This window comes from Lagenorhynchus albirostris, chromosome 10 (genome assembly GCF_949774975.1).
Source record: "Lagenorhynchus albirostris chromosome 10, mLagAlb1.1, whole genome shotgun sequence".
Classification (NCBI taxonomy): domain Eukaryota; kingdom Metazoa; phylum Chordata; class Mammalia; order Artiodactyla; family Delphinidae; genus Lagenorhynchus; species Lagenorhynchus albirostris.
In genome coordinates, this window is record NC_083104.1 from 96,468,807 (window position 1) to 96,492,092 (window position 23,286).

At 46.2% G+C, this 23,286-nt stretch overlaps 1 protein-coding gene across 3 annotated transcripts in view; it reads left to right on the forward strand.

The window, feature by feature from the left end:
- NEDD9 (neural precursor cell expressed, developmentally down-regulated 9) overlaps positions 1 to 23,286 on the forward strand; it is a 503,823-nt gene that overhangs the window by 101,682 nt on the left and 378,855 nt on the right. For 2 of the 3 annotated variants that reach the window (XM_060163697.1, XM_060163696.1), the window contains exons 3-7: positions 1,173 to 1,274; positions 1,763 to 1,864; positions 2,686 to 3,912; positions 5,264 to 5,353; positions 7,540 to 9,818. In XM_060163697.1, coding sequence (XP_060019680.1) covers positions 1,173 to 1,274; positions 1,763 to 1,864; positions 2,686 to 3,912; positions 5,264 to 5,353; positions 7,540 to 8,049 — 2,031 coding nt within the window. In that variant the 3' untranslated portion in view covers positions 8,050 to 9,818. Of the gene's footprint in view, positions 1 to 1,172; positions 1,275 to 1,762; positions 1,865 to 2,685; positions 3,913 to 5,263; positions 5,354 to 7,539; positions 9,819 to 23,286 lie in introns of those variants that run through there. The other variant, XR_009543054.1, reaches the window with a different exon arrangement.

A 23,286-nucleotide genomic window follows, 5' to 3' on the forward strand; every position in this document is an offset into this window, starting at 1 on the left:
GGGAGAAGGGCACTGGTGCATTTGGCTGAGTTCCACCCATTTCGGGGTAAGATGGATATGAGCATTTTTTGCATAGTTTTGCAGGCAGCCTGACGCCAGAGTTTTCACATTAGAGAAAGGATAAAAGATGATGGTTTCTTAGAGAACAACAAACTCTTCCTAATTTGCAGTGTCTGTTCTCACAAATGTCATGAGCAATACTTAGGTGGGTGCTGTTAGCATTCGGGGGACAGGGGTTAGGCAGAAACAAGACCCTAGTCGTTTAGAAGCTTTGGGGGGATTAAATATATTTTCAGAGGAGTTTAAGTTCCAGTCGTTTCTCTACCTGTGCTTAGGACACAATGAAGTGTGTACATATGAAAATGCGAGCCTGTCGGGTGAGATTTGTTTCATTGACATTGGTTCCAGATGCTCGAGCTGCGATGAGTGTACTTGACTTTTGACATCACTTGGACGTAGGTACCGTCTGGATGTTTGCTTCCCCGGTGGAAATGGGAAAATGATTAGACCTCAGCTCTCTTCCTGGTCGGCTCCCAGACTCAGTATTTCATGTGTTTCATTCGTTAAAATGAAAGCTCCTGCAGGCTTCTAAGGGCAGCGCTGTGTGAACCTTCATAAAAGTACTCTAGTGGCCTATGGAATTTTAGTTATAATCATAATAACGTCAGATGAAGAGGCTTCCTGGGGAAGGTATGAGAGGAATTTTAAGTGGCCGAACTCTATTTACAAGTAGTTTCAGAGCCTTTTTTTTTTTTTTTTAAATGCTGTGCTTTTGATGCTCCAAAGGGTTGATCTAGGACTTTCATGATTCAAACATGATTCTCCTTTCAAGTACCTTTTGGGAATTCAGACTTTATCTGACTAACTTTGAGGTGATTTTGTTACCAGGAGGAATGGGGACAGAGGTATTTCAGGGAATGGTTCTTCACTGGGATTCAAGAGGGATTTAAAAGTTTACCGTTGTCTCCTTCCTTTTGTCTCCTCCCTCTTTCTGTGTGTGTGTGTGTGTGTGTGTGTGTGTGTGTGTGTGTGTGTGTGTGTGTGTTGTGGGTTTTCTTTCTTTCTTTCTTTTTAGTTGGGTGAAAGATGAGGGTGGAGTGTCTGATTAGGAGGCTAGGAGATGCCCTCAGGACTCGGCTTGGAATTTTACCCCCGTGTCTTCCTGTCCACAGGTGATCACGCCGATGAGGACAGGCCACGGCTATGTGTACGAGTACCCGTCCAGATACCAAAAGGACGTCTATGATGTCCCTCCTTCCCAGACCGCTCACGGGGTGCGTACCAGAAATGTGGTCACTGGGGAAGAGGGCGGCTTTGCTTCAGGGCTACAGAGGAAAGGGAAGTTCACAAAATATGTACAGGTCATGGGACGCTTTATTTAGGTTGTCTGTCCAGGGGCCGTTTTAGCCAATGTTTTAAGGTATGTTTTCTGGCTTTGCTTTAGTAGGGCATCGAGGCTTTGATCTAACAAAGCTCTTATTGCTTATCAATTTATCAGGCAGCGTAAAATTTAACCTACAATTTAAAATACAGACAGTGCAGGCAGTTTACCTAAGATCATTTTTATATTCAGTCTAAGTCAAAGAATACAAAATTGAAAAAGAAAAATTCCATCAATCCTTTATTACATAGAATTCAGCCGAAGAGCAAGGGAACACATAACCTGGTAAATAAATCCGTCATTAAAAGCTTAGTACATAAAAAATGACACGTATAAGCCATTTCCGTGCCGGGTAACTCTGGGGGGGGTGTTTCTCTTCAGGTGTACGACATCCCACCGTCGTCTGTGAAAGGCCCCGTGTTCTCAGTCCCAGTGGGAGAGATAAAACCTCAAGGGGTCTATGACATCCCTCCTACCAAAGGGGTAAGTGAGCTGCTACAGAGCAGCAAAAAACGTGTGTGTGTGTGTGTGTGTGTGTGTGTGTGCGTGTGCGTGTGCGTGTGTGCGTGTGTGTGTGTGCGTGTGTGTACTGGGATAAACAAACCAAAGAGGAGAAGCTAGCCTTTGTGAGAGTACAGGGAGGGAAGAGAAGGGGGGAGGGAGGAAGAACCGGCAATAAAGATAATTCTAGGAATTCCATATTTAGGGGCCCACACTAAAAAAATGGGGAGTCGGTAAGGAGAGCCAATAAGAAGGTAATCAATTCCGTTTGGCAAGCGACTGCTGTATCTCATATAGCTCACGTTTATATAGGGTGTCACAGCTTACTCAGGCCGTACATACATGGGCTAACGCACTGGACTCATTCTGCCCAAGAAGTACAGTCATCCAGATTCTGCAGATGAGGGAACCGTGTCTCAGGACACTGAAGCGGCTTAGTGGGCAGCACACGGCTGACAGGTCCGGGAGAGACCCTAGGCCTCCTGACGCCTGGCCGGGGCTGCTGATGCATCACCTGCCCTCCCAGCCTGCAGCAGCTGAGGAAGGAGCCCCAGGAGGTGCTCAGCGATGCAGGCCCAGGAGAGCAGCGCAGGCGGGAGGGCTCCACGCAGGGCAGCGTGGAGGCCAGGGAAGGATGCACTTGTCAAAGGGTGGGGGAGGTGAGGGCAGGGAGACGCTTAGGGGTGGAGGGCGAGCGAGAGGGAGGCAGCGCCTGGCCCTCATCCTGACGTACCGCTCAGCTTCCGCACCCTCACGTGAGCCAACTGAGCGAATAACAGCTTCGCTCTCCACTTGCTTTTCAGGGATACGCCATTCCACCTCCTGCCTGCAGAGATGAGGCCGGGCTTAGGGAGAAAGAATACGACTTCCCCCCTCCGATGAGACACGCCGGCCGGCCCGACGGCAGACCCGAGGGCGTTTATGACATCCCCCCAGCCGGCACCAAGCCCCTGGGGAAGGACCTTCACGCTAAATATAATGGCGACGCTGCAGCGGAGCTGGCGGCACGGAGACACCAAAGCATTTACCTGAGCCACCCGGCCCCGCAGCTGCGCCAGCCCGGGGGCTCCCAGAACGACGCCTACGATGTCCCCCGGGGGGTCCAGTTTCTGGCACCGCCCGCAGAAGCCGGCGGGAAAGCAAACCTCGAAGAGAGAGACGGGGTTTACGACGTGCCGCTGCGCAACCCGCCGGACGCCAAAGGCTCCCAGGATGTGGTGGACGGCATCAACCGGCTGTCCTTCTCCAGCACCGGCAGCACCATGTCCACGTCCTCCACCACCTCGAAGGAATCTTCGCTGTCTGCCTCCCCGTCCCAGGACAGAAGGCTCTTCCTGGATCCAGACACGGCCATTGAGAGGCTCCACCGGCTGCAGCAGGCCCTGGAGATGGGCGTCTCGGGCCTGATGGCGCTGGTCACCACCGACTGGCGGGGCTATGGGTACATGGAGCGACACGTCAACGAGGTCCGCGCCGCTGTGGACAGGGTGGAGCTGGCCCTGAGGGACTACCTGCACTTCGCCAAGGGGGCCACGGCCAACGCCTCCTGCCTGCCGGAGCCCCCCCTCCACAACAAGATGAAGCGGGAGCTCCAGAGGCTGGAGGACTCCCATCAGATCCTGAGCCAGACCAGCCATGACTTAAACGAGTGCAGCTGGTCCCTGAACGTTCTGGCCGTCAACAAGCCCCAAAACAAATGGGATGACCTGGACCGGTTCGTGATGGTGGCAAAGACAGTGCCAGACGATGCCAAGCAGCTGACCACGACCATCAACACCAACGCGGAGGCCCTCTTCAAGCCGGGCCCTGGCAGCTCGCATGGGAAGAGCGGGCCTGAGAGCATCACGAACTCCGCGGAGTGCCCACACGCCGGCTCCCAGGTACAGCGGCTGCATCCCGGGGACCACAAGGCTCCAGCCCTCAACAAGCCACTGCCCCCAAGCCTGGGCAAGGACCAGCCCCCTGACTGTAGCAGCAGTGACGGCTCGGAACGGAGCTGGATGGATGATTACGACTATGTCCACCTCCAGGTAAAGAACCAGACTCCTACGGCACCTACACTCACATGCAGGGGCCTGGGGCTAATGCCTATAAGGCTGGTAGCTAGACTACCAGAGCCGAGACCAAGATTAATGTTCAGAAACACGATGAACGGTTCACAGATTGGAGGCAATGTTGTCCAGTAGGAAGAATACTGGCCTGAGAGTCCTGAGTCCTCTAGACTCTTCCGTGACACTGTGTCACCAGCTTCTGTAACCTCATGTCACTGCCTCATTTGCAGAATGAATGAAGTGCAGGGGTGGATTAGATCTGATGGATACGCCTCAGGCGAGCAGGAGGAGACTCCCCAAGTAGGTTAGCGGGCCCGCAAATAGACATGCCAGCTCCACTTCTGTTTGCATTTCATGATACGGTTCTGCACGATACTTTATTTGGAAAAAAAAAGTAGGGCGAGGGGTGTTTCACGGTTAAGGAAAAAGATTTGAAAACCTCTGAATTTCTAAGGTCCCTTCAGCTCTATACTGTGTATGTGTATGTGTGTAGCATTACTCACAGAGAAACTTAACCCCACCATAGGCTGACCTTGAAGAGCACTGGGCATTTGCCAATTGACCTAGAACTTAACGGCATAGGGAAATCGGGCCGTCACAGTCTGCGTCCTCCAGGTGGAAATTCCACCAGGTTGACTCAGGATCCTGACAGCTTTCCCTTCGGGGGATTAAAACATTCTACAAGATCCATTATTTAGAATTTGCTTCACTATCTTATTCTGCCATTCTTTTCATTTGACTGACAGCCGCGAAGTCTCCTGAGGATTATTACACACAGTTCCTTTGCCTACAACCGGGGAGTGGAGAGCAGAGCCACACCTTGTGCTGAAAAGAAGTATGGGGAGAGAGTAGACCGAGGCATTAAACACTGACCTGGCTGGTTGTCCAACTCTGCCTCTTGGGAGATGCTAATTTGGTGTAGAGCTGTAGATGATTGAAAGCAACTAGAAATACAATGTGGACCATGTTTAGACCCCCGTTGGGGGGTTTATGGGTTTGCATATAATCTATTAGAAAAGAGCCCTGAGAAAAAGTACCGCGTACGGAGGTTTGAAGGGGGCCATGGTTAACCTCCAAAAACGGTAAAGTGGAGCGGACAGCGTGACACCCCACATGCTAATGGGTTTTAGTTTTCGGTTCTCATCCGCACAGTGACTCTGGAAGTCTGGCCGAGAAGCCCTGCCTGGGGTTCACAGGGCCTAACTGGGCATGCAGGAAATTGCCAAGGCAGCGGAAAATGGAAGCGTATTCACGTGTCTGTCGATGAAACTGTTAGCATAAGCGAATCCTAGTGGTGACGTCATGTTTTCTTTATGTTGGAAAATAATAGGGTAAGGAGGAGTTTGAGAGGCAACAGAAGGAGCTCTTGGAAAAAGAAAACATCATCAAACAGAACAAGATGCAGCTGGAACATCATCAGGTACGTTCGAGCAGAACAAAAACTACTTGGTATTGAAAAGATTTCCCACTTAATAAGGAAACTGTAACTTCAGAAGATCATGGTTTTGATCCTCCCAGTACACTTTGGCATAAACAAGCTCCAAGGCACATAATAGGGTATAAGGACAAAGAGAAGGTCTATGGCCTTAGTAATCTAGCTGGGTGTACCTGGACCATGTCCAAATACAGTTTTTCCAGGCTAAGCCTGTACATCTAACTTATTAGGACTATTGGGCTAAGGCGGTTGGTCTCAAGGAGTAAGACGCACTCAAGCTGGCCCAAGCAAACAGGTTTTGTAGTAAAGCCACAATAGGGGAATCCGGGAACAGAAAATGAAGCTATAGCCATGTCTTAAGGCACTAGGACTGTCAGTGTCCTCTCCTTCCTGGACTAACTTGGTGTCTCTCTAAGTTGACTTCCTTGGCCTCTATTTTCTGGTAGTTTCCTCTGATTATCTACTCATTTGGTTCCCCTGTAACTTTACAGAACCCACAGCTGGACACTCAAAGCCTTTCCTATATATAGTTTTTCATCTCAGCTTCCTCGCTAATAGTCAGCCCCTTCTGTGGTTTATCAAATTCCTTAAAAAAGAGTCTGGGCCATTATCCATCTATCTATCTCCCTCTGTCTCTCTGTCTCTATCATCTCTATCTCTGTCTCTCCCCAAGCCTGTGGCTTGGCTGTTCTTGGTCCAATCTAAGGGGAGGAGGGCAGGATCCAGTGTTTTCAACATATATCCAAGTCCATTTACTAAGGGCTTTGGGCAAGGCAGTTTCATTCAAAAGTTGGGCATGAGTGGGGCAAATAATAATGGGTATTGCTAATACAAGGGCACAAAAATAACGAGAAATGGATGGAGGATTTATAGGCCTTTTAGGATGAACTGAAATGGCATGTAGGGACATGAAATGGCGCACTGAACTCAGGAAACCAGAGTTCTAATCTGTGCTTTCTGGCCAACCAATCATATGACCTCAGGCAAGTCACTTAACCTCCCTGAACTTCCATTATTTCTCTATAAAATGAGGAAGTCCCTCTCCCCTCCGACCTAATGAGATGATATATTTATGAACATACTTGCAAAAGCATAAGCGGAATATCTTGAAGCATCGCCCTGTATCTATTTATGTTTGCTTTGGCATTTGCCCAAGTAAGACTGCAGGGCTTTGGGGAACTTGTTGAAATCATAGTAATTCCTAAGAAGAAAACAGAGTCTACAGAAAAGGAAAGCTCGCCGTGCACTTCTCAGGGGAGAAGCTGGGTGAGGTTAACCCTGCTCAGACTCAACCCTATTTCAGGGCAGAAGACTGAGTCCTAAACTCCGGTCACAGATAGATAGTCCTTGCCTGTAAAAGAGAGCCTCTCCTGACACTTGTTGCAATAGCTGGAAATTATTATCATTGCAGTTTAAATAATACACCAGCTGGGGGCAGTGAGGAGAGAAGGGAGAAAGCTAACACTGAGTCTGACCTTGTGTGAGGCCCCTTCCTTTCGACCGCTCTGGGGGGCTAAGTGTTATGATGCACAGCCTGCGTTCAGATTCCCTTAGAGAAGTTCTCTTCCACAGTGCACATGTATTTACATGCAGTAGTCTACCCTGTAGTGCTGGATAATAACATTTATAAATGTGGACAGAAAGAGTAGGAGAAATAGAAAAGGGTCATGGATTGTCATTTATCTAAGTGCCTTGAAGGGACAAAAGGCTTTCCCCCAGAAGGAGCAAACTGTCAGTGACTGACCTGACAAAGAGATCCCCACGTTTGCTTTTCCCTGGCCACCTCTCAACATGTAATAAACATTTACCTAGAGTCTCCATTATACCAAACACTATTCTAAGCACTTTGCAAATATTAACTCATTTAACCTTCGTAAAGGTGTGGGTAACAGAGCTGGGTTTAAACCCTATGCTGCCTTCCAGCCTGAGGAGAGAAGAGACCAATCGTGTCCAGTCACAGAAGTCAGAGCTGGAGGATTCCTTAGGGACCCTCTTTGTCAGCCTGTACAGTTCACAACTTAGGAAAGCCAGGCGACTGGACAAGCCTTGGCATCTAATAAGCACCTCACACTGGGATGAAGGTCCCTGAGTTTTAACTGCGAGCCCTGGTTAATTTCCATGTCGGCACATCGCCTCATCCTTAACAAACTCGGCTTTTTCCTTCCCTGCAGCTGAGTCAGTTCCAGTTGTTGGAACAAGAAATCACAAAGCCCGTGGAGAACGACATCTCCAAGTGGAAGCCCTCCCAGAGCCTCCCAAGTACCAGCAGCGGCGTGGGCGCGCAGGACAGGCAGCTGCTGTGCTTCTACTACGACCAGTGTGAGACCCATTACATCTCCCTCCTCAACGCCATTGACGCGCTCTTCAGCTGCCTCAGCTCGGCACAGCCCCCACGGATCTTCGTGGCACACAGCAAGTTCGTCATCCTCAGCGCCCACAAACTGGTGTTCATCGGAGACACGCTGACGAGGCAGGTGGCCGCCCAGGACGTTCGCAACAAAGTGATGAACTCCAGCAACCAGCTCTGCGAGCAGCTCAAGACTATAGTTTTGGCGACCAAGACGGCCGCGCTCCATTACCCCAGCACCTCCGCCCTGCAGGAGATGGTCCACCAGGTGACCGACCTGTCCAGGAACGCGCAGCTCTTCAAGCACTCTTTGCTGGAGATGGCGACATTCTGAGCAGCAAAAGAGAGACTGACTTGGATTACTGAGGAAAACTGGAAATACTCTCTGGTTTTTGTAAATCTTATCTATTTTTGTAGATATTTTATATGAAAATGAAATATTTTAACACTTGATGGGTTAGACGACATTCAGAAATTCAGGGAACTCTGGGGAACTTTTTTTTCCCTGCGTGGTTCTTGTGTACACATCTAAGCATCTAAGACGTCAACTGTACAGAATCCTGTCCGTGTGTGTGTATGACTGTGTGTTCATGTTCGTTCATAGATGTTTGTCTGATACATTCCATTGAAAACCATGAATTAAGAAGGACCTTAGTAAGTACCTCCTAATGCTGCATTTTTTTTTTTTAGAAAACATACCAGCTGGTTGTAATATTGCTCTACATATACTAGCAATTATTCTGAGCCTGTCACTCCCAAGTCTGGGAAGCACAGTATATTTGCAGGTGTGCACCTTCCAGTAAGGAGGCATGCTATGCCTTGTTTTTGTTGTTGAAACCCCTTCCAAAACTGGCTGTCTTGGGCGCGTTATTGCAAGATGCCTCATTTCTGGTTGAAAAAGCCCTCTTAGAAAGTTTCAGAAAGTATACGTTAATCCAAACTCTGACGTGTTAGGTGCTGGAGGAGTGACACGTGTACTTAGGGGCCATGTCCCCACTTAGGGTTGTTTCAGCAATGGAGAGGACGTGTTTCCGCAAGGCTTTTTACTCATTGGCATTTATGAGTGACTTGGCCATGCGATTTTCCAAAGGATGTTTTTAGATTTGCAAAAAAATATATTATTTGCAGCAGGAATTCATAAAGACACATCAGACTATGACCATCCACAAAAGGAAGGATGGGCCCATCTGCCAGTTGTAAGTAGGGGCCTTTCTGACTCTCAACATTCCCTTAGGTGCTACTACCCCATTACCTGAGGGAAACTGGCCAGTTCCTTGATCACCGAAACATTAGAGCCACAGGCCACATCCCACTCTAAGCGAATCCGGTGCTTGATCCTGTAGCCTCCCTAAAACATGCAAATGCAGACCCAGCACTCAGAGCAGCCGTATGGAGCCCATCTAGGCGTCACAGCTCTGTCTGGCCAATGACCCTGTGCACACTGCTCACCACCGTCTCCCAGCTCGGCACAGCATCCGTCCGTTCCACAGTCTGTCCTCTCGTACCTGCTGGGGTCGGCACAGCACAAACACACCACAAGCCGTCAGATTCATCACGCTTCTTACCCCAGGGGGTGAATGTAGTCACATATTACCAAGTCAAGGAGCAAATTACGGTTTTTATTTAATAATGCTATTCCAGCCGACTGGCAAACATTTTGGTTTGCGATATATGCCTTGACTTAATTGAGCTTGCTTGTTTGAAACAACCAAATCATTGGAACAGGAAAGGATTTAGGCGAGAAGGATGCGTGATCTAAGTGGGATACGAAATAATCAGTGAAGCACCCTAGAAGTGCTTTGACTCAGAACCACCGCTCTCGTGGGTCTTGATGTTCTGCTGTGCCAGATGCAGCTGTATGGTTACAAGAAAGAAAGCGCGCGCGAAGCAAGAAGCAGGTTGCGGAAGAGCAGCGGAGAGGAGGCTGAAAAGCGCCCTTGTAGATTTCATTGTCCGATGTGCATCTCTTAGGAGATGGCAGACTTGAGCAAAGTGGTGACATTTCACGTGCTCCGAACCAAAATGTTCAATCTGTATCTCTCTCTCCCACATTGTATATACAGGCTGTTTTCAAATCATTAAAATTTTAGATGTCTGTTTTCATAGGCATTGGGTTTTCTTTTTCTATATTTCTTTCCTTGTCTCAAAATTAAATATTAGCTTATTTCGGCACTCCTAATATAGAAAGTTAAATTATGGAGATTTTATCGATATTATGGATCTGGATTTTTGAGTAAAATTGAGTGCTATTTTTTCGTTTTGCACCATTTAAGGAAAATTCTGGAATCTGTGAACATTACCAAACCCAGACATCTGGAACAAAGCTGCTCTTCACCAGAAAGCCTCTATATTTAAATGACGGGTGGAATGATTTCTGCTACCATAATATGGATGTTACTATTCACATGGTTTTAGAATCAAAGGCAATTGCTCGATTCATTCTGGAATGGACATCAACAAATATTTAAAACTATACTTGATGAAAATAAGAGATTCGTAACCACATAAATTATTTTTAATGCTTGGCCCACTCTTTCACTCTGGTATCCTACTGCGAGTAACAGATAAAGTATCTGAATATACCTTGCATATACCTTTTTCCACATTTATAAACATTTTCAAAGAAACTGACAAGGCACTTCTTGGGAAATGGTAAGTCCTTTGAAAAAAACGGCACTAGAACAACTAGATCTCTCCATGGAAAAAGAATGAATATTTACCTTACATCTTACAGAAAAATTAACTCACATGGATCATAGCCCTAAACGTGAAACTAAAAACTCTCCTACTTCTAGAAGAAAACACAGGGGGAAAATCTTTGTGATCTTAGGAAGACAAGCGTTCCTTAGGTAGAACAAAAAAGCGTAAATATTAAAAAAATTGATAAATTGGACTTTATCAAAATTTAAAACTTTTCTAAGAAGACCATTAAGAAAACAAAAAGTTAACCAACAAACCAGGAGAAAATATTTGTACCACATACCTCAGCTAAGGACATGTATCAGAATAAGGAAACAAGTAATTTTTTTAATTAATTAATTTATTTTTCACTGTGTTGGGTCTTCGTTGCTGCGTGGGCTTCTCATTGCAGAGGCTTCTCTTGTTGCGGAGCACGGGTTCTAGGCGCGCAGGCTCAGTAGTTGTGGCACGTGGGCTCAGTAGTTGTGGTGCACGGGCTCTAGAGCGCAGGCTCAGTAGTTGTGGTGCACGGGCTTAGTTGCTCTACGGCATGTGGGATCTTCCCAGACCAGGGCTCGAACCCATGTCCCCTGCGTTGGTAGACGGATTCTTAACCACTGTGCCACCAGGGAAGTCCCAATAACTAAATTTTTTAACCGGGCAAAAATTTTGAACAGAAACCTCACAAAAGAAGACATGTGAGGGGACTTCTCTGGTGGTGCAGTGGATAAGAGTCCACCTGCTAATGCAGGGATCACGGGTTCAATCCCTGGTCCGGGAAGATCCTACATGCCATGGAGCAACTAAGCCCGTGCACCACAACTACTGAGCCTGCGCTCTAGAGCCCACGAGACACAACTACTAAGCCCGTGAGCCACAACTACTGAGCCCACGTGCCGCAGCTACTGAAGCCCACGCGCCTAGAGCCAGTGCCCCGCAAGAAGAGAAGCCACCACAATGAGAAGCCCGCACACCGCAACAAAGAGTAGCCCACGCTCACTGCAACTAGACAAAGCCCACGTGTAGCAATGAAGAACCAACGCAGGCAAAAAATACATAAAATTTAAAAAAATAAAAAAGAACCGGTAAAATTTTAAAAAAAAACGTGAATAGACAATAAGTAAATGAAATACAAACCCACCAAATAGAATCATTAAAGTTAAAAAGATGAGCCATACCAACTGTTGGTGAGAAAGGGGAGCAAACAGAGCTCTCATACACTGCAGGGGAGAATGCACAACAGTACAAACACTTTGGAAAATAGGTTGGCGGTTTAAAAAACAAAATTAAATGTATGCCTACCATAGGACCTAGGAATTCATCTCCTAGGTATTTACCCAAGAGAAATAAAAGCATGTGTCCATATAACACTTGTATAAGAATGTTTATAGCAGCTCTCTTTGTAAAGCCAAAAGCTAGAAACAACCCAAATGTCTATGTGAATGAATAACCATTGTTACATATCCACACAATGGAATACTATACAGAAACAGAAAGGGGAAAAAAAGTGAAACAAAAAACAACATGAATGAACCTCCAAATCATTATGATGTGTACAAGAAGCTAGACGAAAAAGAGGACATATAGTATGTTCCATTTATACCGAATTCTAGAAAATGCAAACCACAGTGACAGACAGCAGATCAGCGGTTGCCAGGGAAGAGGAGTGGGGGGAGGAGTACATTACCAAGGAGCTCAGGAAGCCTTTGGGGAAGATGATGAAAATGCCCCTTTTCTTTTTTTTTTTTAAATCGTGACCTCTCTTGTTGCGGAGCACAGGCTCCGGACGCGCAGGCTCAGCAGCTGTGGCTCACGGGCCCAGTTGTTCGGCGCCATGTGGGATCCTCCCAGACCAGGGCTCGAACCCATGTCCCCTGCATTAGCAGGCAGGTTCTCAACCACTGCGCCACCAGGGAAGCCCGCCCATTTTCTTGATTGTGGTGATGGCTTCACGGGTATATGCATGTCAAAACTCATCAAATTGTACACTTGAAATGCATACAGTTTATTCTTTGTCAATTATTATTTTTTTACGTAAATGGTCTAAACAGAACAATTAAAAGTCAAAGATTCTCAGACTGGAGTTTTTTTTAAAAGCAAGACTAAATTATATGCAATTTAAAAGATGCCCAATTTAAGTAAAAATAGATAAGTTAAAAGCAAAGAGAGAGAAATATACCACGCACATTCTAATTTTTAAAAAGAAAAGCTGGAGTGACTATCAGCTGACAAAGTAGAATTCAGAACTTGGACAAAAAGGGGCATGTCATCGTGACAGGGCCAGTTCATAAAGAAGACAAAACATTCTTAAATTCGAATGTACATAGTCATAAGGTTCAAAATATTATGAAGCAAAAACTGATAGAACTGAAAGGAGAAACGGAAAATCTGTAATTACAGATGGAGATTTAGATACTATCTTTCAGTACTCAATAGAACAAGTAAACAAAAATGGTAGTAATTGGTAACAATTGGAGTCCTCTGGAACTCCCCTACATTGCTGGTAGGAATGTAAAATGGTACAACCATTTTGGAAGACAGTTTCGCAATTTCTTATAAAGTTAAGTATACACTTAGCATATAACCCAGCAATTCCAAAGGTATTTAGGCAAGAGAAACGAAAATGTATGTCCATTAACAACAAGGACCTACTGCATAGCACAGGGAGCTATAGTCAATATCTTGTAACAACCTGAAAAGAATCTGAAAAAGAATATATATAGATATAACTGAATCGCTTTGCTGTACACCTGAAACTAACACAACATTGTAAATCAACTGTACTTCAATTAAAAAAAATTTTTAAATAAAATATATGTCTACAAAACTCACTGCTTTATTTAGCATAGTCCCAAATGGCATCAGCAGGTGAGTGGATAAATAAATTGTGGTCTCTTCATACAATGGAATACTGTTTAGCACTAAAAAGGAGGGAACTAGTTACATATGTAACAGCATGAATGGATCAACCTTACAAACATTACGTTGAGAAAAAGCCAGGTAAATGAAGAGTATGTACGTATGAAGCTCTAGAAAACACAAATCTAATGTGTAGTAACAAATCAAATCAGTGATTTCCTGAAATCAGGATTGGGAATTAGGAATTCTCTAGAAAAGAACACAAAGGAACCTTTGGGTGTGATGGATATGTTTTATCTCAGTGCTATATGTATGTTTTATATCAGTGCCGTGTGTGTGTGTGTTGGTGTGTATTTGTAATTTTCACTGTCTGATACAGTAGACAATAATCACATGTGGCTATTAAGCTTATGAAATGTGATGAGTACAACTGAGAAACTGTTTTTAGTTAATTTTAATTTAAATAGCCACATGTGGTGAGTGGCCACTGTTTTGGAACTATATCTATATCTAGATTCCTAAGGTAATTATGTGAATGCAAACTATTTGCATAATATACACATAAAGTGGGCGCACTGTATTGTATGTGAGTCATACCTCAATAAAGTTGATTTTTTTGGGGGGGGGGCGGGTACGCGGGCCTCTCACTGTTGTGACCTCTCCCGTCGCGGAGCACAGGCTACGGAAGCGCAGGCTCAGTGGCCATGGCTCACGGGCCCAGCCGCTCCTCGGCATGTGGGATCTTCCCGGACCGGGGCACGAACCCGTGTCCCCTGCATCGGCAGGCGGACTCTCAACCACTACACCACCAGGGAAGCCCTTAAGTTGATTTTTAAAAGACGTAAAAATATTTCCCAACTAACTCTAATGTTCCATTGTTTTCAAATCAATATTAATATTGATATTAATAATATTGACATTTTTTCAAATCAATTATTATCATCCACCAACTCACAGAAACCCTGGAGGGCCCACAGGAAAAGGTCCAATCAGAAAGTTCAGCTTTCTAAAGAGTCCATCCTGGGCTGGGTCATGACCCACCCGAGAGACAAACACGGTTCTCTCCTCGCCTAGTCAGTAAAAGTTGATCTGGGCTTCAGATGTTTCCCCATAAACCACATCTACATTCTTCATAGTGTTTGAGGAATTATGACAAAAGAAATGTTGCTATTCACCAGAGGACATGAAAAACAAGGATTCGTTTATTCATTGAAAGTTTCCTGCCTGGCTGAACAGAGTTGGCAAATCCGCCCTGTCCGTCAATAAGCGGCAGCTGTCCCGGCCCGAGGAGCCACCCAGCCTCACAGCCTGTGCCTCTGCACCAAACGGCAGGAAAGAAGGGGGAGCCCCGCTCTCTGCTTTTCTTCATTTGGGACCAAAAGTAAACATGCCTCTTAAACAACTCAAGTCAGGTGAGGGACACATGCCCAACTGAAAGCTTCAGGAAAAGACTTAGGAGTACAGCGAGAGAGAAAAATCAAAGTGATCTAGGCTGGGTAGAAAGCACACACCAAGGGCAGGGAGCCTGGCTGAGGCTGGCCGTCGGGAAGGAGCAGGACAGAGGTGGGCAGGGGGCCTGCGGGACCGGCTGGGGCTCCCGCGCACAGGGACGCGGGCTTTGCGCGCGGCACCTCCAGAGAACTGCTGAGCTCAGAATAGGCGGACACCACATGCTTTCACGCAAGAGAAAGGAGAAGTAGCAGGAGAAGGGGTCAAGAGGAGACAAAAGAGATGAGAAAGACAGTGAAGATTATGGACGTATGGAGGGAGGAGAACGGAGACAGGAGGGGAGACTGGGGGCGGCAGGAGGGGCAGGGAGAGGCGCAGAGTCGAGAAAGACTCTACTCAGTACTCTGTGATGACCCACACGGGAAAAGAATCGGAAAGAGTGGATATATGTGTATGCATAACTGAATCACTTTGCTGCACGCCCAAAACGAACATAACATTGTAAATCAACTGTACTCCAATATAAAATAAAAATTCAGTTTAAAAAAAAGTGTCGGGCTTCCCTGGTGGCGCAGTGGTTGAGAGGCCGCCTGCCGATGCAGGGGACGCGGGTTCGTGCCCCGGTCCGTGAGGATCCCACATGCCGCGGAGCGGCTGGGCCCGTGAGCCGTGGCCACTGAGCCTGCGCGTCCGGAGCCTGTGCTCCGCAACGGGAGGGGCCACAGCAGTGAGAGGCCCGCTTACCGCAAAGAAAAAAAAAAAGTGTCAGTGGAACAAATATGAGCTTCAAGAGATGCATATTCTAAAGCAATATTTTAGGCTCTTTGATATTCCAGGTTCTCAAGATATTTTGAGAAATAAATTGTTGGTGGATATGCTGTCATCATTTTGGAAAATACCACAGAGTACGTGGTGCTACACAGGAGCAGAGTAAAGGCTGGATGGAATCTCGCAATAGAGAATAGAGTCTTGTCTACTGTTTCCCAAAACTTTTTTGACCCTAAGATCTGCTGTCTCTCTACACACTTACGAAAACTTCGTCGAGGATATTCAGATAGTTCATCTTTGTTTTCCTCCCCTCTCAAAAGGCCGAGGCCTGCTAACAAGGCTCGCGGAGTCAGTGTCGGTCTCACCCCTACTTGTCAAAGTCCAGACCTCTCCCGATGATAGCGCTTTAGAACCAGCAGGCTAAGAGGCAGCATCTTGACCTCTGCCACCCATACCCCTGAATTTACACAAGGCACCTAGAGAAACACACAAACACACCTCATTGTTTCCTCAATCCGTTTCTCATCATCTGAATGTCCCAGAATAAAAAAAGAGAAAGTAAACCAATGATTCATTTGGATGAACTTCCCCCAGATAATCAGCTCCTTTGGATGAGGTTTTTTTGGTTTTTTTGTAGAAATGCTTTGTGAAGGTCAATCTTATACAAGGAGTTTAAAAATACTGTAGAAGTACTTTTCAGATGGAAGACAAGAAAGTGAAAGAAAAATAAAATACATACAGATGGGAAGAGAAATCCAGTCAGAGACAGATTAAGAGGTGCTTAATACGTGGGAAAGCTTCCTGAAGAGGGGCCAATAATGATAGACAAGCACATACTTTGCTCTGAAAGCAGCGCTCTGAGGTGTGGGAAGTGAGAGGAGGAGCCCTGTAGACCCTAACAGCTCAGTCTGGAAACTCGTCAGTCCCTGGAGAAAGGGCAAAGGCAGCCTGAATTCAAGAGGAGGAATGGAGGCTGAAGTGGATGGATTCCAGGTACGTAGGAGGGGAGTCAACATGATCGGTAAAGAATTGGATGTGGGCTTCCCTGGTGGCGCAGTGATTGAGAGTCCGCCAGCCGATGCAGGGGACACGGGTTCGAGCCCTGGTCCGGGAAGATCCCACATGCCGCGGAGCAACTAAGCCCGTGTGCCACAACTACTGAGCCCACGTGCCACAGCTACTGAAGCCCATGCACCTACAGCCCAAGCTCCGCAATAAGAGAAGCCGCCACAATGAGAAGCCTGCGCACTGCAAAGCAGCCTCCGCTCGCAGCAACTAGAGAAAGCCCGCGCGCAGCAATGAAGACCCAATGCAGCCAAAAATAAATAAATTTAAAAAAAAAAACAGAACTGGACGTGGTGTCTGATGGAGAGGGGCCCAGGCTGCAGGTTCCTGCTGTGGGCGTCTCGATGGATGTGGATCCATTGGGACACCAAGGAAGCACCAAGGTCTCGACATCTCCATGGAACCAGCCTGTGTGAACTCCACGCTTACGGCACCATCCCCGCCGGGCACTGGATGCTGGCTTCATAAAGAACAAGGGCAAAGGAGCAATGCCAGCCATGAAACCCCAAAGCGTACCAGGAGGAGGAGGAGCCTACGTTAAGCTCACCTCACTTCTTCCCAGGTCCCGAACAAGTAGGCACAGATTTATTTTGTGGCTGAAAAAAAAAGAAAGAAAAACAACCTTGAAAGTGTTTTAATGAGTAGAGGCCAATGTGCAGGGAAGAAACCTCTAACAAGGGGCAACTGAAAACACTGAGAACTGACTTTTATCTCAGTGTTGACTATTACCCCGGCCTCTAAAACAAATTCCTCTGCAGCGGGGGCAGGGGGGCGGGGGAGGGCTGCAGAGGAAGAACCCGTAGCTCTCACAACATGATCTAAGGCATCTCCCAACAACTATAATTAAGAACACTGAGTTAACAGAAAGGGCACCTTATTTTTTCTCCTCACAGACAATTTTCCAGGGAGACAAGAGTCAGCAAGAAATGATGTTAAATGAAAACATACCCATAATTTTCTCTGGCCAGCCCATCGGTCAGGACACCATCAGACACCAGACACTACCCAGCCCTCCCCAGCATTTCATCCAAAAGCCATTTATGAGTCTCCTTTATGACCCAGAGAGCATAACGGGGTTTTTCAGAACTGCCTGGGCCCTTTGTGACCTAAATCCCTATTAAAGAAGTTGAATTCTCTAAGGAGGATGGTTGTGAAGGGGACATTTTAGACATCTGTAGGAGAAGCTGCATATTCCTGGGTCTTGCCCGAGGTCGAAACACCAAGACAAAGGAGTATGCAGGTTTATTTTTAGGAGGATGTAAAAATGTAAATGGACAACGTAGCTAAAGTTGCCCTTGCCCTTGGGCAATTATTCCTACCTGTCTAGACATCCAGTCAACACTAGAAAAGCCCTAAGATTTGACAAAAGAAGGTTATCGTTGAATAATGGGTACCCCTGTCTTGTTTGCAAAAGGAAAATCAATAAACAAGAAAACAAAAGGAGTGCAAGGAACATTAAGAAAAGGGCGGAGGAAAGTTTTCTAGAGAAAAGTTACCCAAAAGGAGTGGACTCGTGCGGGTCCCAGGCCGCTGCCCTTGTTGGAAGGGGCCTCCAAGAGCCTTTATTTCCCCGCAGGGGCAAATGGCCAGCCCCCCCGTCACTCCAGGTAACAACGTCTTAATCTGGGCACCACCTAGGATGGTTTTGAAGCTTTTACGTGTCCAGCATTTTGCGGATCTAAAGCAGAGTTCACTTGAGACCCCTCGGATGGCCACACACATCACCCCCTTGTGGGCCGGTGGGGAAACAAAAGCCCTAGGAGGACAATTTGGTTTTTCTGCCAGATTCCGCCACCAACCTGCCTGTGAAATGGGGATACTAAGCTGACGTTGCTCAATGTTGTGAACGTAAGCTTTTAAAGTAATTCCTAAGTGCTCTACAAACACGCAGCAGTACTATGACTTCTTTGTCTGCACGTCTCCCCGTTCTATTGTACGTTTCAGACCTTAGGGCCTCTTGAGTTCATCTTCTCCATCTAATGGCCTGGTTCACACAAGGAGCTCAATTCATGTTTGTTGACTGACTAACTGACCAAATGAATGAATCTAACTCCCTAGATACCCCCCACTAATCTAATCCCACATTGGAGGAGCCCTTTGCAAACACTGAAATCTCTCCAAAGGGCAGGATTGCAAGTGTCCATAAGTTACTGTTGTATTGTTTCACATTATATAAGTACTTTCCCATCACTTACTTTAGTGCCTTTTTTTGTTGCTGTTGGATGTCTATGATTTCTCTGTTGCAAGTTCCTGAGGTTGGAGACTGTGTTTCATAGCTCCCTGTGGGCCAAGCTCCAGTGCACTCCCTTGCAAAGTTGGTGTCACCAGACCTAACCAAACCCTCAGTCCCTGGATTGCGAACCCATGGTTTTGGCTAACTGCGATGTTACCTCACCCCATGTGCTCTCAAAACGGCTCAACACTTTTGTTACTTCCCCATCCTGATATTCAGATCTTTAGCACATCCCAGCATTTATGGACCTTTCAACTATGGCACCTACAAGTAAAAATCAATTGCAGGGCTTCCCTGGTGGCGCAGTGGTTGAGAGTCCGCCTGCCGATGCAGGGGACATGGGTTCGTGCCCCGGTCCAGGAAGATCCCACAGGCCGTGGAGCGGCTGGGCCTGTGAGCCATGGCCACTGAGCGTGCGCGTCCGGAGCCTGTGCTCCGCAACGGGAGAGGCCACAACAGTGAGAGGCCCGCGTACCACAAAAAAAACAAAAACAAAAACAAAACAAAACAAAAAAATTCAATTACAGAGAAAATCGACAAAAGGCTAAATGGAAGAAAAGCTTTACTACCAGTAAGCAAATTACAGGCAGATGTATTCACATTTAAGCACTGGGGAGTGTTTTGTTTCTCCTGAGGAACAGACAAGCTTTTTCTCATGGAAATAAGATTTTTTGTAACTAACTGATGTTCTCCTTTTTGCCTTTTACTACCAAGAAGGTCAAAGACAAACGCAGTAGCCAGTAACCTAAGGCTTGACTATCTGGGTTCTAAATTTTCTCTTCATCTAATCCTTTCTACTTAAATTATTCCCTGTCCTCTCTTTTTAGCCACTGTCTCTAATAGTACGCGGGTTCATGTGAAATATTTTGAGCATGTAAGAGCCTGGATGCTTACGGGGTGTGTACCAAAGCATAGATTCTGCTTCTCCTTCTGTGAGGTCAAGATGTTCCCCAGTAAGATGGACAGGGCCAGTCCTATTGGGCTTGTAGCCAGTTCTCTCCTATAGAAGCCCGCTGCCGGGGGGCTGGCTGGGCAGGTTCTTCTATTGGCTATTTCTCACACCCCAAATCTATCTTTCTCATTGCAACTTCTCCCAGGCTTGGGTATGAGCCCTGACTGGATGTCCACTTCTCCTACTGTCAGTCCCCTCAGGGAACTAAAGCCCTTTCCTGAAATCTGGTCTCAGACAGTTATTAATATATTTGACCCTTAAATGTAGCATTAAGGGTTAGAACCCATTCCTGTTTCTTTCAGGAGGCACACCGGCCACTTCATCATTTCACAGATGCAAGCTGAGTCATCAGTGCCTGGAAACATCCAAGCCCCTGTACTCTACCTGAGAGCCTCAGCCCTAACAGATCACCCTGTGACACCTGCAAGGCTCACAGTCAGAGGCGGGCAGAGTTTCCAGTTACAGGCGGACGGAGCGCAAATCCCACGCCCCTCCCATTCCCATGGGAGGGAAGAACTGCCTTCTGCTTTGTGACTGGGGCTTCCTAGTGGCAGAGAAACATCCCTGAGCCTCCTCACAGACTGCGCATTAGCTGCAAGGGAAAAACAGTAGCTACGCGGTAGAGAAATCAGACAGCCCCTTGATGGAGCGGGGTGATCACAGGCAACACCACCAGTGAGGGGCAGATGGATGGGGAGCCTCCTCCGGGAGGGAGACCCTGAGCCGGTTGTCACATCACAGAGGTAACATTGAGCTTCCTCACCTGACCACGACGAGATGGCAGCGCGCACAAAATGGAGACAGCCTCTCCTAGTTTTTAAAGGTGGAGGAAACCTATTCTGCAAAACTGTCAGCGTTACACAAGACAGACGAAGGCTGTGAAAGATCTTCAGATTAAGGGAGGCAAGAGAGAACCAATAACTGGTGGAATACGTGGCATTACTGGCCTGGACCCCATCGTGGAGGAAAGAATCGAGGACATTATTGTTGGGTTAATTGTCGACACTGAAACACAGACAGTACCTTAAATAGAAGTACCAAATCCATGCTAAACTGACCAAGGTTGATCAGTACTCTGGTTCTGCAAGAGAATATTCTCATTCCTAGCAGAGAGGCACTGATGTATTCTAGGGTAAAGGGCCACAATGTAGGCACTGTGTTTCACAAAAAGAATTTTAAACGTCTCAATAGCAAGTGATTCTCAGTAAAATGTGCTATCCTCCTTCTTAGAACTTTTCTGTAAATTTGGAATTATTTTCAAATAAAAAGTTTTTAAAAACAACAACAATAACACTTCAATCTTACCTATAAAAGCTTGGCCTCAGTTATCATTGAGGTAACTTGGGTTTAATCTCATCTCTGCCTCAGCTGTGTGGTCTTGGGCTATTACTCTCTGCAAGCCTTGATTTCCCCATCAATAAAATGGGCCTAATGATAGCAGCTGGGTCATAGGCTCTTCACATGGCTTAATAGCACCAATGAATGTTTGTAAAGCACTTAGAACACGTCCTGGCACAAAGTCGGCACCATACGACTCTTTGGTAAATAAACTGCTACAATTCTGAAATTAAAAACACAACAAACACAGAAAACAACTTTCTCCAAGCCTAAAAATTCTCTCTTGGGATCCACGGACTGACTCAATTAATATGTCAATGTTTTCATGTGTTCACTGTTGGGTTACCAAGCAGACAAGTATGCTTCATCGAGCAGGGTTAGAAACGTGGAAAGGCTTAAGTAACTCATGTAACTGCTTTTGTCAAAGCCGCGGAATATACTACAAATCAGATGTTGACTTAAACACAGAGGAAATAAGTACTCGTTACTCGTCTGAACATACCTTTGAATATTATATTGAGTTTCCAAGAAATAAGGGGGGAACGTATGATAATATCCCAGATGGCCCAGTCTTGTTTTACGATGCTATGTAATTAGAAAATCAGAAACTGCCTTCTCACAGCCATCACTCGTTCAGCCTTCATAGGAAAATGTCTTATTCCACCCCAAAACCCCAAAGAAGGAAAGGGAAAATTCTCCCATTTAGGGCCTCTGCTATAATTTTTCCTGGAAGACAACAGGGTTGGGGCAACTCAGAGACTTATTTGCAAGGATCCTGAAGACTCTTGCCAGGAAAGCCCTCCCGTCTGCAGGGCCCGAGGGAGCGCCGTCTCCAACCATCCCAGGGCCGCAGGCTTCTCAGGGGGCCACCTGGTTGGTCCCAGAGGTTCCAGGAAAATGACCACCTATAGCATCCAGGGGGTGGCAGTGCCTCTGACCCAGCAGGTCAGGTGACAGCAGCCTGGGGGCAGTAATGAATACTTACTTTGGTGAAGTAATGCATATTCACCTTGGGTTACCCCAGCAATACCTCCAGCTGTGCTAAATTGTATCCCCATCAAGTCATTCCACGTGCTCCTAGAACACACAGGCCCCTCATATCTCACAGAAGTACTATTAGCCTCTGACTCGATAACGCACAGCCCTGCCCTGATGGCCATGCTATAAGAAACAGCCTAACTGCTCTGTTGAAGCAGTGATGGACTTTTTTATATTATTCTTTTAAACAAGAAGTTCATTTAAATAACAAGACATTGACTTGAAAGGAAATCTATTTCGGATTCATTTCCTTTAGAGAAATTTATTCCAACTTAAAAACACACTGCCCTACATGTAATGATGATTGTACAAAGAACCATAAAATTGTGCTTTGTTTTACAATGATAAATAAAATATGTTGAAATTCTCCAATCAAATAAAGTAGGCAGGGACTTCCCTGGTGGTGCAGTGGTTAAGAATCCATCCTCCAATGCAGGGGACATGGATTCAATCCCTGGTTCAGGAGGATCCCACATGCCACGGAGCAACTAAGCCGGTGCGCCACAACTACTGAGCCCGTGTGCCACAACTACTGAAGCCCACACACCTAGAGCCCATGCTCTGTAACAAGAGAGGTCACTGCAATGAGAAGCCTGCGTACCGCAACAAAGTGGCCCCCACTCGCCACAACTAGAGAAAGCCTGCACGCAGCAACAAAGACCCAACGCAGCCAAAAATAATAATAATAAAAAAAAATAAAGTAGGCAAAGGATTTTGTCGTTGTTATTGTTTGTCAGGCAATGAGAGCAAAATAACTTAATGACATAGAAAAATAAAAGTTGAATAAGTATACTGCTAGTAGGTCTTCTTACAGAAAGTCTTTTTTCCACTCTATTTCCTTTTGATGTCAATAGAATATATCACTGACCATTTAGTAAAAAGTAATAATAATAGTATAATAGATAACATTTAACATATGCCAGTTACTTTATGTGCAACAAAAGAAAGGGAGAGGGGAATGACAGAGCAGAGAAAAACGGTAAATACAAGTCAGGATGCGCAGAATCAAACTGCACTTTTCTTGGCACATTTTCTTGCCTATGAGTTCCGGAGTGAAGTAGCACATCGTCTGTATTTTCATCCTTCATTTCAAACAGTGCAAGTGCATCTATTTCATTGATTATCTGCCCATCAAACTGGAATCTAATCTGCCTCCGTGACAAGCCCTGTCATTCACACCAGGTTTTCAT